An 11,653-nucleotide genomic window follows, 5' to 3' on the forward strand; every position below is an offset into this window, starting at 1 on the left:
CGTTGTGCGCATGCGGAGACAAAATGGCGGACGAATCAGACGATTTTTATTGATGATCGCACAATCAGAGACATTATTGACAATAATTAACTAATTATCCAAGTAATGAACTTCAATTGTTTACGTGATAATTATCTGATACTCACACTGCTGTTTCTGACGGAAGGAACTACAGAGGTGGGAAGACAAGGTGAGTTTCAGCGTTTATTGACGGGGGTCGAGTTACGTGTTTGACAACAACAGTCACGGGATGTTGTTGTCACCGGTTTGGTTTCCTTTGATCAGATGATGGCATGATTTTTCGGCAGATTTTCAAAAATATTGTACGCCACATATTTCCCCTACTTGTTCTCCTTGCACGAAGAACCAAACCTGCCTGAAATTATATTTATAGTTCCTTAAAATTTGATAATAAAAAAAGCTGTATGATTTTAATTAAACCTCCAACTTTTTATTGGCGGGGCATAACGTTACCATGACTAATTTTAAAGTTACTTTAACTCAGTGGCCAGGAAACATGTGATATTTTGTAGCTGATCTACTTGTCTAATATTTCGTATACGAGCGATTGCTGTTTTTGTTGACATCCAGGGTATTTGACGACTGGGAGGCAAAATGACGATAGTAGATTAGATTACTAATTACTATTCAAATTAGCAGATTAAATCATGGATTAACATATGAATTAATATTTTGCGTTCCACCTGATTTTTGCCTACCAATATGTCACTGCGACATCATCACAATCGCATGTACACCAAGACTTGCACTAGCAAGTGAAGGATTTGATTTAATTCCAGTTGGGTGTGTTACCGTGTGTAATCAGCAAAGGCATATTTCATGATATTGTCAGCCCAGGTCATAACCTTTTGGCTAAAATTATAGGAAAATCATGCCCCAGTGACTGACTTGGCTGGCATATAGTTTACTTGTGAAATACTTGTCTATAATGTGGTTCAGAATGTCACACATCCTTGCGAAGTGTCCTTGAGGATTCTATTTCTTGAGCACTGTTGCTACGCATGTGCTTCAATGTCAGTACTTCCAGACATTTCTATTTGGTCATGTGAGAAGTGAAAACATATACATGTACCTGTTTAAACTAAATGACTGCCTGCAGAGGCTGTCTTAAGTTGTATTTCACCCTCAAGGCAGTGAAGTACGTGTACCAGTATTGTAGGCCAGCCATGTTAAGCCATTGAAATTCAGATTTTTTTCTCAAGGATGGCTTAATTTATTTTCTACAGGGAATCTTCCGACCAACATTAGTGGACATTTCCAGCACCTGCCAGCAAGTAGAGAAAACCGCAAGACTTCTACTTTGTGGGAAACAAGGAACATCACAGAGGATGTAGTGGACATAGGAACATTTTACACAAAGAACCATTTACAAACAAAACTCTACTTGCCAGAGAAGGTGGCCATAACATCTACCTACTCAACAAGGATTTCATCCACTGCTCTGTTCAGAGAATCAGCAGTTTTACAGGCACTCCACTCGACTTCATCCCATATTTCTACATCAGTTCCAGTTTACAAAAAGCACAAAGAACTCAAGCCAAGCCAAGGAAACTTTGTCACTCCTGCCTCTACAGAAATATCACAGACAAAGTGGGCCACTAGTGTTGCCAGCAGTCTGGATCTACATAAGATCATTTCAGAAGTATCCTCTGTTGAAACCAACAAGACTGTCAACAGTTTAGGTGTTGTTGCAGAGAGTCCTCTGAAAACTATTCTTACATTATCGTCACAGTCCACTGTGGAACTAAGACCATCTCCAACTTGGAGTCCAATTGTTGCACCTCTTTCAATCTCAAAACAAACCCTTGACCCCACAGATACACCTGTGCCAGGAGGCAGAATGGTGCAGCCATCAACATCGACTCCCATGACTTTGAGTCTTTCCCAAATGTTGAACAGTACTCACCCAGCCGTGGTGCCTCCAGCCCAGTCACCCTTTACCCCTACCCCAGGTCTTACGCACCCGGCTGCCTTACATCCTTCAACATCTACACACAGACTGGATAGCATCTCCAGTTCCAGCCTTCATATATCTCCTTCCTCCATACCTGCGGCTGGTGGGACATACCTGGAGACAATGAACATTACAGAACCGACATATCTACCACCACAACCAGGGGAGCACCAGAGCACAGCACACATTGTGCTGGTTTGGGTTTTTGCACTGCTGGGGACACTCCTGACTGTATTATTCCTTGTTGCACTGGCAAGTACAAAGACAACCTTCCATATGTGGATACCACTTTTTAGTATGCAGTATTATCCTTGGCTACTAGTATATTTACAAGAATATGTTGGTACAGTGTAGTTTTGAGAAGCAAATTTTGTACCACTCTTTACCTCACTATTCTATGGGTTTTTTTTTCAAACTTAAAGTTGACCCTCTACTCTGTAAGCTGATTGCCTAGTATAATTGATTAAAACATTCTCTTACACTCTTGGCACGAGAATGTTCTGGTCGTAGTTATTGTCAATGGAGACAAACTGACCAAATTCAACCTCAGGCAGCCTACTTACTTAAGTTAAGTGCAATCTATTTGTATAATGCATTACTTGGGTTTATGACATAAGTTGATCTCATGATGAGTTACACTTTTTTTTCCTTTTTCCTTCAGGGTTTCTACATCAGAAAGAGAAGAAGGTACAGTATGTTGATTTTGAATTTCAGGGTAAATGCATTCACAATGTGATTTATAAGATGCTGTAATTATCAAAATGAAGGGAGGGAACCGAATCTGCACTTGGTAACATTCGAATAAGGTTTTGAACCCCTGAGTCTCATACATTTCTTACGTTTGTTTACAGACTGGAAAAGCTGCGTCACCAGCTGATGCCTCTCTACAACTTTGACCCCTCTGAGGAAGGAGATGACTGGGAGTCCGAGCTGCTAAACGAAGTCAAGGACACTTCCAGTCTTGTTTCAGATCGTGGAAAGGTATCATGGATTTGACAAGTGACTATTTCTTTTTTATTCATTCATAAGATCGTAGTGAAATACCAACTTCACTTACGGAAACTTAACAAAAGTAATTTGATCCCTTGTCCTTAACTTAAGACCTCAATTTCCTCTAAAGTGTCACAAAGTATAAACATAACAATTTGGTCGTTTAAACTAGCCTAGCAGATGTTTCTTGTTTCTGTAATACTCTGTCCTTTTATTCCCCTTTTCCTAAGTCACAGAAGCCACACTCTCCGCCCAACCCAAAGTTGAGCTTCAGCTCGGAGTCCACAGAGTTGATGTGACGGTATGTACCCATGGGACCACACTTTCCAAGCTTTGTCTTCAGTTCCCTTTTAGTTTTACTGTTCCAGTTTTGTTGCTGATTAGATGTACATATAAGCACGAAGGAGCTGATTATGCATTGTTGACAGTGCTGAATATCTATCATTGACACTTAGATGTTCACTCAGATGTTATACCATCCTTATAGTTTGGTAAGATTATTTCATATAAATCATGATTTTGATTGCAGGGTGTTTGTATGGTATTAAGCAATTTTATCTGACATTTTATACCTTCAAAGTTAAAAGCTAGAGAGCAGATATACTCCTCTTGAATGTTTCAACGATATTGGATTGCTATTGGTACCATTATGGATAAATGTTGTCCATGTGATTCCTGCATACCTTTATTTCTTTGAAAAGTCTTATCTTATTGTTGAACAAAACTGCAGGCCTCGAAGTCTCAACCACTTTTAGAATAGCATTCCATATCCAGATACATGTTGTAAGCAGGATACATACATATAACAAAACTCCAAGGAAGGAATTGTATCCTACTCTATAACTCATTAATATGAAGAAGTGCTTCCTTTTTTTATATCAACATGTAATATGAAATCTTGCCATGAAAAAATATCGCAACATACTGCTCAGTAAACACTGTGCCTAAAAGCTTGTGTGTACATATAGTAAAAGTAATGTGCAGTTCCTGTCTATATATTTTGTGAGTATGATCATGGACAGAAAAATTGTGGCTTGAATGATCAACGTGATGTGGTGCAGTGACTATTGATGTGTCTAAAGGAGAGAATATCAATAATGTTGGTCTTAAACCTAGTGTGCCTGAAGAGAAAGAGATACTGTGTTGTATAGTTGTGGTGGTACGTGTGTAATAGCACATGACATTGTATAGTTGTGGACTTGGCCAGGGCTGTTTGTCAGACAGCCTGTCCAACTGCCACTCATCTAGTTCCTATTGAACAAGCCCTTGAAACACATGAGGCTACTTTGCTATTAGATACCACACAACCTGGACATACTTTTTTTTCTGCAAAGGAAACTTTAAAAAGTTATAAACACATCCAAATTTGCAAATTTGAGGATACATGTATTAAAATATATACCTAAATGATTGGTGTCCAGTTGAAATCATCTTACAAATTCAAAAATTGTGGTTCCATACAGCACAATATCACTCGAAAGTAATCAATGAATGAATGTAGTTTGGTAAGTATTTGTACCTCGTGAGATTAGGGAATTTAGAAGTGACTTCACATAATGACAGCTTTTGTCTTTTCTTGGTTTTCTGACATTTTGAGGAAACAAAATCATGAAAATGGTCTGGAAAAAGAAAATCTTACCTCCGAGTACAGGACTGTATGATCCAGTTTCATATTGTATACATAATGAACATGTAAGTAGTCTCAACATACAGTTGTCTTCCACATCTTAAAAATGCCAGTGAACAGAGGAATTACTCTGATGTGGTTTAACTAGTTTGTGTGCTTTGCCAACCAGGTTACAGGAAAAAAACAGTGAAAGGTTATAGTTATACTGTACATTTGCTGCTTTCCAACAAAAATGTGTTGCTGTAGTTAAGTGGGAAACAAATGTGTTTTTTTGTTGAACAAAGAAAAAGATATAGATAGGTATAGATATTTAGAATCGTTTAATATATGCATATTGAAATAATAGTGTTTTGAGGATATCTGTACAATTTTGTCACAGATGATATGTATTAAAACAGTCAACTGGCTTTTTATGAGTGTATATGCATGTTAATTCTGCACTCCACGTCTGGTTGTCTTATTCAAAGGCTTACTTCACTCAAAGTGAAAAGGTTTCACCCATGATATGAATGTTAGTGAGACAGATTGTGGAACATTGACATGATTCATGAAGGATGCTTGTGCCCAGCAGGCATATGCAATGTTCATTAGCGCTGTGTAATTTGCATATTTATGACATTTTACATGGAATGGCTGCAATATTTTAAACATGAACAGGTAGGATCATTTTTCATCCACACTGTAACGTGTAAGTCTGTTCAAAAATGCAATGGTGCTTGTGCTAACTATAATTGGAAATTATTCAAAGTTGCCAGAAAGCCTTTGGCATGAGCAAGGAGGTTATATAGAACCTCCTTGGCATGAGCCAAAATAATCATTCTGCTCAATGTCTTTGTCATCATGGATCAATCCAAAAGACTTTTGCCTTGAGGTTTGACTGCTAGACAATAGGGGGCGCTTCTAGAGTCCCGCAAGCTTTGGGAGAGCTGGAGATTACAAAAGCATTCTGCCTGAAGGCTGCTGCTGAGATGTAGACGAATCAAGTGTACAGGATCATTTATTTTGTCACGAATTGCAAAAGAAATAGGAGTCAAATTGATCCATCATTTACCAAAATGGATCTCCTTCAAATTTTTGTAACAAGAGCTCATTAAAAATGAATTAATTAACAATGTTACAATGACAGCCTTTGACATAATAAAGTTGACCCTAAGGAAAGGGAGGAAATGTCGAAGTCTGCTGCTGGTTAACTTTGAGGTAGAATCTTGTGGAAATAAACCCCTGATGTTCCTCCCATGTACATGTACATGATTTGTGGCTCTACCAGTGACCCTTAACCATGTGGTTAATGCTGTGCATGACCCAGTGCTGTGTGTACAGTGGAGGAGTGTTATGTTTTCTGGCAAGTAGACATTTTCTGGGTCAGGAGATGACAAAGTGGGTCTGATTTGTTCAACAGCTCTAATCAGGCAGGGCCTATTATAACTGTACCAATCAAATGGTTTTATGCAACTAAGGGTTGAATACTTTGCAGCAATTATCTTTGATGAAGCCTGCCTATTTGTAATAGGCATCTGAGTATCAAATCTGGCGTCAGACTAGAAAACATTGTGAACTGTAACATGGAAGACAAGCAATTGAAGCATACGATTTTTATGAGAAATGTTTCTTCCTAATACATATATGGGAAGACAATTAAAGGATCTGTTTTTAAAAGCAGTTAGCTTTGTATAGGCTGCCACGGGAAAGCTCTATGTAGAATAATGTAATAGCTAAAAAAATGCAATGCCCCTTTGAAAATAAGTAACACTACAGGTATTAATCAATAAGAGAGGGGTGATGCAACTAGAAGTGTGCGGGTCAACTGTTAAGGCTCTCCTTGCTCTACTTCAAGTCAGCAGCCTACTTCTCTCTGGTTAACACACAGTTTTCTCATAAACATTTCGACCATGTATTCATAGATTTCATGGCAGTCCCAGTGAAAAACCTTACCATTTTTTCTGGCTTCTTATACCTACTGCTTTTCAAAAGGGTGCCACCTGAACAGTGATGATCACAATGATTTTAGCTTTGGTGGTCATTGATTAAAGGATTTATACTTAATAATTATGCCCCAAAATTTTATTTGTGCTTCCTGTTTCCAATAACTTTTTTTTCAAATGAAAGTTGTTAAGGTACCCACAAACATATGGTACAAATAACATTTAATTATGGTGGTAATACCAAGGACATTATTCAGAGATAATGTCCTCTGTTATCCCAAGAATGGCCTCCATATTTTTAAGGATGTTGATATTCGATTCTGTTCTTGTTAGTCCACAAATAAGACCAGGTAGCCAGGGACGTATTAGAGACGAGTCTTTCTCCTCCAGACAAATTTGGGAGGGAATGTTGTAGTGCTCAGCTGGGACCTGACCTAATCAGCTCAGCCCCAGGAATTGCTCATCCAGGCCCATTGTGTGTAATAGACAGATTGATGCTATGCTGGCCTATATAGCCACACAAAATGACCACCACAGGCTTTAATAAAGCTTTAAACCTTCCAGTTTCAAGACTGATTAATTATGGGTCCTTGGGGATCTGTAGTTTCATTAGTTTTTATGATGGGTCATTCCTAAATTTTTTCAATAAACTTACAGTGTAAAGTGTGGCAGAATTTCATATTCAAGATAGAGAAGGAGGTGCAAATGCAAGAAAATATAACAACATGATGTTGTGCCTAAATTTGAATACAGAACAATCAGGTAGGTAAACATTTCCAATTACATTTCTGCATGCTGGCTTTATGAATAAAAGGTCACTACTGCATTAAATATACAACAGATTTTGCCTGGACCCAGTCCAGGAGATTGCTGGAAGGATGGATCATGGCATTCTTTCCACCCGTTACCATTTCATATTCCTTGTCTATTTAGTACTCCTCTTTCCTAATTGATGTTTTTTTGTACTTTTAATTATGTGCATTTGTCATATATGTATGATTTAACCTCCATTTGTGCTCATTGCCTCTGCTGGACAAGATTTTGCAGTAGAATTGTTGATTAAAGGGAACCATTCAACCAATCAGTTGAATTGTTCAGGCCAAAGGACAGAAGGGATAAAATTTGCCCCGCTGGATGTGTCTCTCTTGATTACTAATTACAAGAGGAAATCCGTGGAACGAGCCGTCAGGCTCCCATCTTAATGAAATCAACACAGAATTTCCCAATGTTTGCCCCCCCAGTTTTGCCTAATTTGCCATAATGGAATTCTGCAACCTGCCGGGTTTCCAGCTGAAAATAGATTTAGCTGCTCAATGAGAGGAAAGGTCCAGGTGAAATTGCCCTGGTCCAGGTAAAATGGCATGTGCCTGTTGTGATTTGCCGTAATGTGTATGATTTTTGTCCCATCTGTGTAAGTCCTTCTTGTCAGTAAATCCTCAACATACATGTATTGTAATCTCCAAGCAGATCTATAGGTTGCTAAGACCGTATCAAACTGGCAGAGGAGGTACGTTTTGCAACCGATTGCTATACAAGCTCCTTCTTCCAGTTGGATAGTCTTTGCAATCCATTGGACCTGCTTGGAGACTACATGTATTGTACTATTTTTTTGACGGGGTCAACTATTTGTGCATATGTATTTGCCATATTTTTCCCCTTAAATTCAGTGAAATTAATTCTAATCATGATCCGTTCAGAAAGTTGACATTCAAGCAATATTCTGGTGATGACAGCCTATCAAACATGACAATTCCAAGCTGGCAGATGTAGATGCAGTCAACCATCTTCAGAACATGATGTTTAACTGTGAAGCATTCAATGTTGTTAACAAGCAGGGTCACTCTCTGGATATTGATCTCGGCCAAACTGGTACCTTTATTTTTAGACCTGAAAGGATTCTCAATATATACTGTCTAGCTTTTCATGATAATTTAATGTGTCAATCAGATGTACTACACTTTGTACTTGAGACAGGAATGAGGAGCATTTATCAAGTTTGGTAAGATGACTTCACAACTCTGGTAACAAAGAAATGTTACTTCACAATACTTCGTGTTGTGACTATGAGACATTGTTGCACCTTAGGAAGCCAAGAATAGAGTTACCAGATATAACATTTCAATGCTGATAAGTAACTCTTTATAGGAGACTAAAAAAATAAGAGAAAAATACCGCTCTCTCCAGTAACATTTTCCCATATTTCTCCCACTCCACAGCTTCATCAAATATTTCTTTTAATGTAACATCCGACAAACAGGATCTTTGATTTTTCATCCCTTTACTAGTTTGTACCAGACTCCACGGGTAGATGGGATAGTGGGAATTGGCTACATACTAGACTGAATAATTTGCCAGAGTTGGTTTCTAATTGGTAACTTTCTGGCCATGCAGCTAACTCCTCTAGCAAATCATTCAGTCTATTTGGCCAATTTTGCCTCTATTCCAGGCAGCTACCAAGGAGTTAAGCCTTTACAACCATTTCTGTTCACTCCACTATCTTCTTGAATAAAAACAACTCTTCTGAAAAGAGGGACACTGTGCCTACTGTATAGAATATTCACACATCAAGGACTGGAGAAATACATGACTCACTAACATAATTAATGTTTGTGGGGATAACTAGGCACATCACTGGACTACAGTGTACTTTCAATTCCATTAACTTAATGGATCTTAACTTTTCTAGACACAGTGAAATAATGCCAGGACACGTAGGTGTATTACAATCAGAATTTGTATCAAGAGGGTGACACAAGAGGCAACTGCACACTTCCTACTATCATCTCTGTAATTGCTGACTCAGACTCTCCACAATGAAATGCAGGAAATCTCAAGTCACTTCTGATCAATTTACCACCATAACACATCAATCAAGGAACAAAGATCATGTCTCAAGATGTCTGGTTTGATGAAAAGCTTAGTATATATGTCATTTTTGTAACTGGGTTGATGGAAGAAGTGATGTCATTTTTAACAATGTGACTCTCAACTCGGTTGTTTGTTTATAACTTGTTCCAGTCATTGCCTGTATGTTATGCAGGAAGTGGGCTTAAAAAAGAAAGTTGTTTTTAAAAAAACAAAAACAAATTTGCAATGGGAAACAGCAAGCCTGTTTGGTAATCAAGAAAGTTGTTTGAGTCATAGAATGGTAAAGAGCTTCAGTAAATAGATATCTCCTCACCAGTCACCAGTGGAGAGTTGTGTTATTCATAAGTGACTTCCATCATGTAGTCTGGGAAAGGCTGTGGCCATGAAGGGCAAAACACATGCCCATTATATAAGGTAATATAAATCAGGAATTCCTCTTCCATGAAATCCTTTTGCAGAACACTTAACATTCCTCTTTGCTGGCTGATTGGCTTTTTACATTCCTCCAAATCATACTTCCTGCTTTGGTGCAACATAGAAAGGTTGGGAGTCTCACACATAAGCTTAGTGTCACTTATATCTACTGTTGTTTTCCTAAGATAACACCTGTTGTTCAACATCATATTCAGATACTGGAAATATCAGCTCTGTTGACGTCTTCTGCACAGCATGCACAGTTTCACAATCAATGGCACCACAATTAGTTATAATCCTCAACCTGTAATGTACCTGCATGTCAATCTACTTGACTATGACTTTCTCCCCATGAAGGCATTCTGATAAGATTTACAATTATCTATGACTGCCAAAGTGTAGGGCAAATTAACTGTATGTATGTAAAATTAACATGTATGTTTTCAAAGCACTTGTACCTGTCGTAGTGATGGTTGTGATGATGAATGACTAAAGCACCTTGTAGTAAGGGAGCTGAGTAACACTGCATTGAGCATCTTACAACAGGCTGCCCTATAGAAATGGTCTGGAATTTGGCAACAATGCAGCAAATCACTTTGAAATTGCAAGGCAGTTCATGCCATGCTATCTTTTTTAAGTACAATCGTCTGCACTTCTGGTCACAGATAAGACTTTCAAGTATTGAGTTTTCATGAGGCAGATTTCTCCGCAAACCATCATCCTGTCAAAAACTTCTCCTGTGCAAACACCACAAGTCTAAATGTTTTTTGCAGTATGTAAGTCAGTGCTTTAAGTCTCTTAAACTTTGAGCAAAAAATACAATTTAACCTGGGCAATGAAGAACTATAAAAGACAAGGTATAAACAACTTTATTGTAATTTGTAGAAAGTACATAGATGAACAATTAAAACATTCAAAACCAGTCTCTTGTCATCAAAATTGAATATCATCATAACTATCCACAGTACTAGATTTTTCTTTCCTTCTTTGACGTTAATACAGATCCATAATCAAACCAGTCATATCCATAGTTAGAGATTGATGAGCACTTAAATCCATGTGACAGGATATTTGAAAAATGCACCACCTCTTTTACTGTCCAATCTTCTAGTTTTGGGGGAAACAGACTAAAATAAAGATGCATTCATATCTCCATAAAATCAATTTAATGTATATTTAGGAATTTGAAAGGCAAAAACTATGAGCTCATGTTTGAATGGAAACAATAGGGCTGTCATGATAAAGGCTGTGGAACTCTGATACTGGTTCCTGCCTCATTCCTCCATCCCCTCTTCTTTAATAATTCTATGTATCACATTTGCAAAGTCCTAGTGGGCTACTTCATGTACTAACATGTCTTCTTTCCAGTAGTGACCCTGGTGGTATCTATACTTCATGATGTTTATTTTGCATTCATTGGCTTGAAAAAGGTTTCACTCAGTCTGAGTGTAGTGAAAACATTTTGTTATCATCTTCATCCTGGCATCAACTCGCACAGATCTGTCACAATACATTATACCAACCCTGTGCATTTCCTTCTGATATGATATTTAGTAGGATAGCCTGACCAGACTGAAGGAAGTCTGACAGTGAAAATGTAGACTGACAAATCCTCCAGACAGCAAACCCACAAAAATTGTTCAGCCACTTACATACTATTAGGCATTGTCTATAAGACAGAGTCATGTCACCCAACAGGCTTATCCTTTCTAGCATTATGTTTTTGCCTTGATCTCCTATTACATGTACATGCATAGGGGGGCAATTTTATTACGATGTATCACTCCAAATTGAAAGCCTTGATGATTGAACATTTTGTATGCATGCCTTCACCTGCAACCTGTTCAATCATGTTAG

The 11,653-nt window shown here is 38.1% G+C and overlaps 1 protein-coding gene across 2 annotated transcripts; it reads left to right on the top strand.

Annotated features, from left to right (window-relative positions):
• The first annotated feature begins 3 nt into the window (after positions 1 to 3).
• Positions 4 to 4,999, top strand: LOC136435268 (uncharacterized protein C3orf18 homolog). Of its 2 annotated transcripts, none has more exons than XM_066428585.1 (5): positions 4 to 190; positions 1,248 to 2,227; positions 2,637 to 2,662; positions 2,827 to 2,956; positions 3,196 to 4,999. In XM_066428585.1, exons 1-5 carry the CDS (start codon positions 106 to 108, stop codon positions 3,262 to 3,264), a joined length of 1,290 nt encoding a protein of 429 aa, XP_066284682.1. In that variant the 5' UTR covers positions 4 to 105; the 3' UTR covers positions 3,265 to 4,999. The 2 variants fall into 2 exon arrangements, with proteins under 2 accessions (XP_066284682.1, XP_066284685.1); XM_066428588.1 differs by lacking the exon at positions 4 to 190 and adding an exon at positions 783 to 804.
• Positions 5,000 to 11,653: the final 6,654 nt, after the last annotated feature.

This window comes from Branchiostoma lanceolatum, chromosome 5 (genome assembly GCF_035083965.1).
Source record: "Branchiostoma lanceolatum isolate klBraLanc5 chromosome 5, klBraLanc5.hap2, whole genome shotgun sequence".
Taxonomy (NCBI): Eukaryota; Metazoa; Chordata; class Leptocardii; order Amphioxiformes; family Branchiostomatidae; genus Branchiostoma; species Branchiostoma lanceolatum.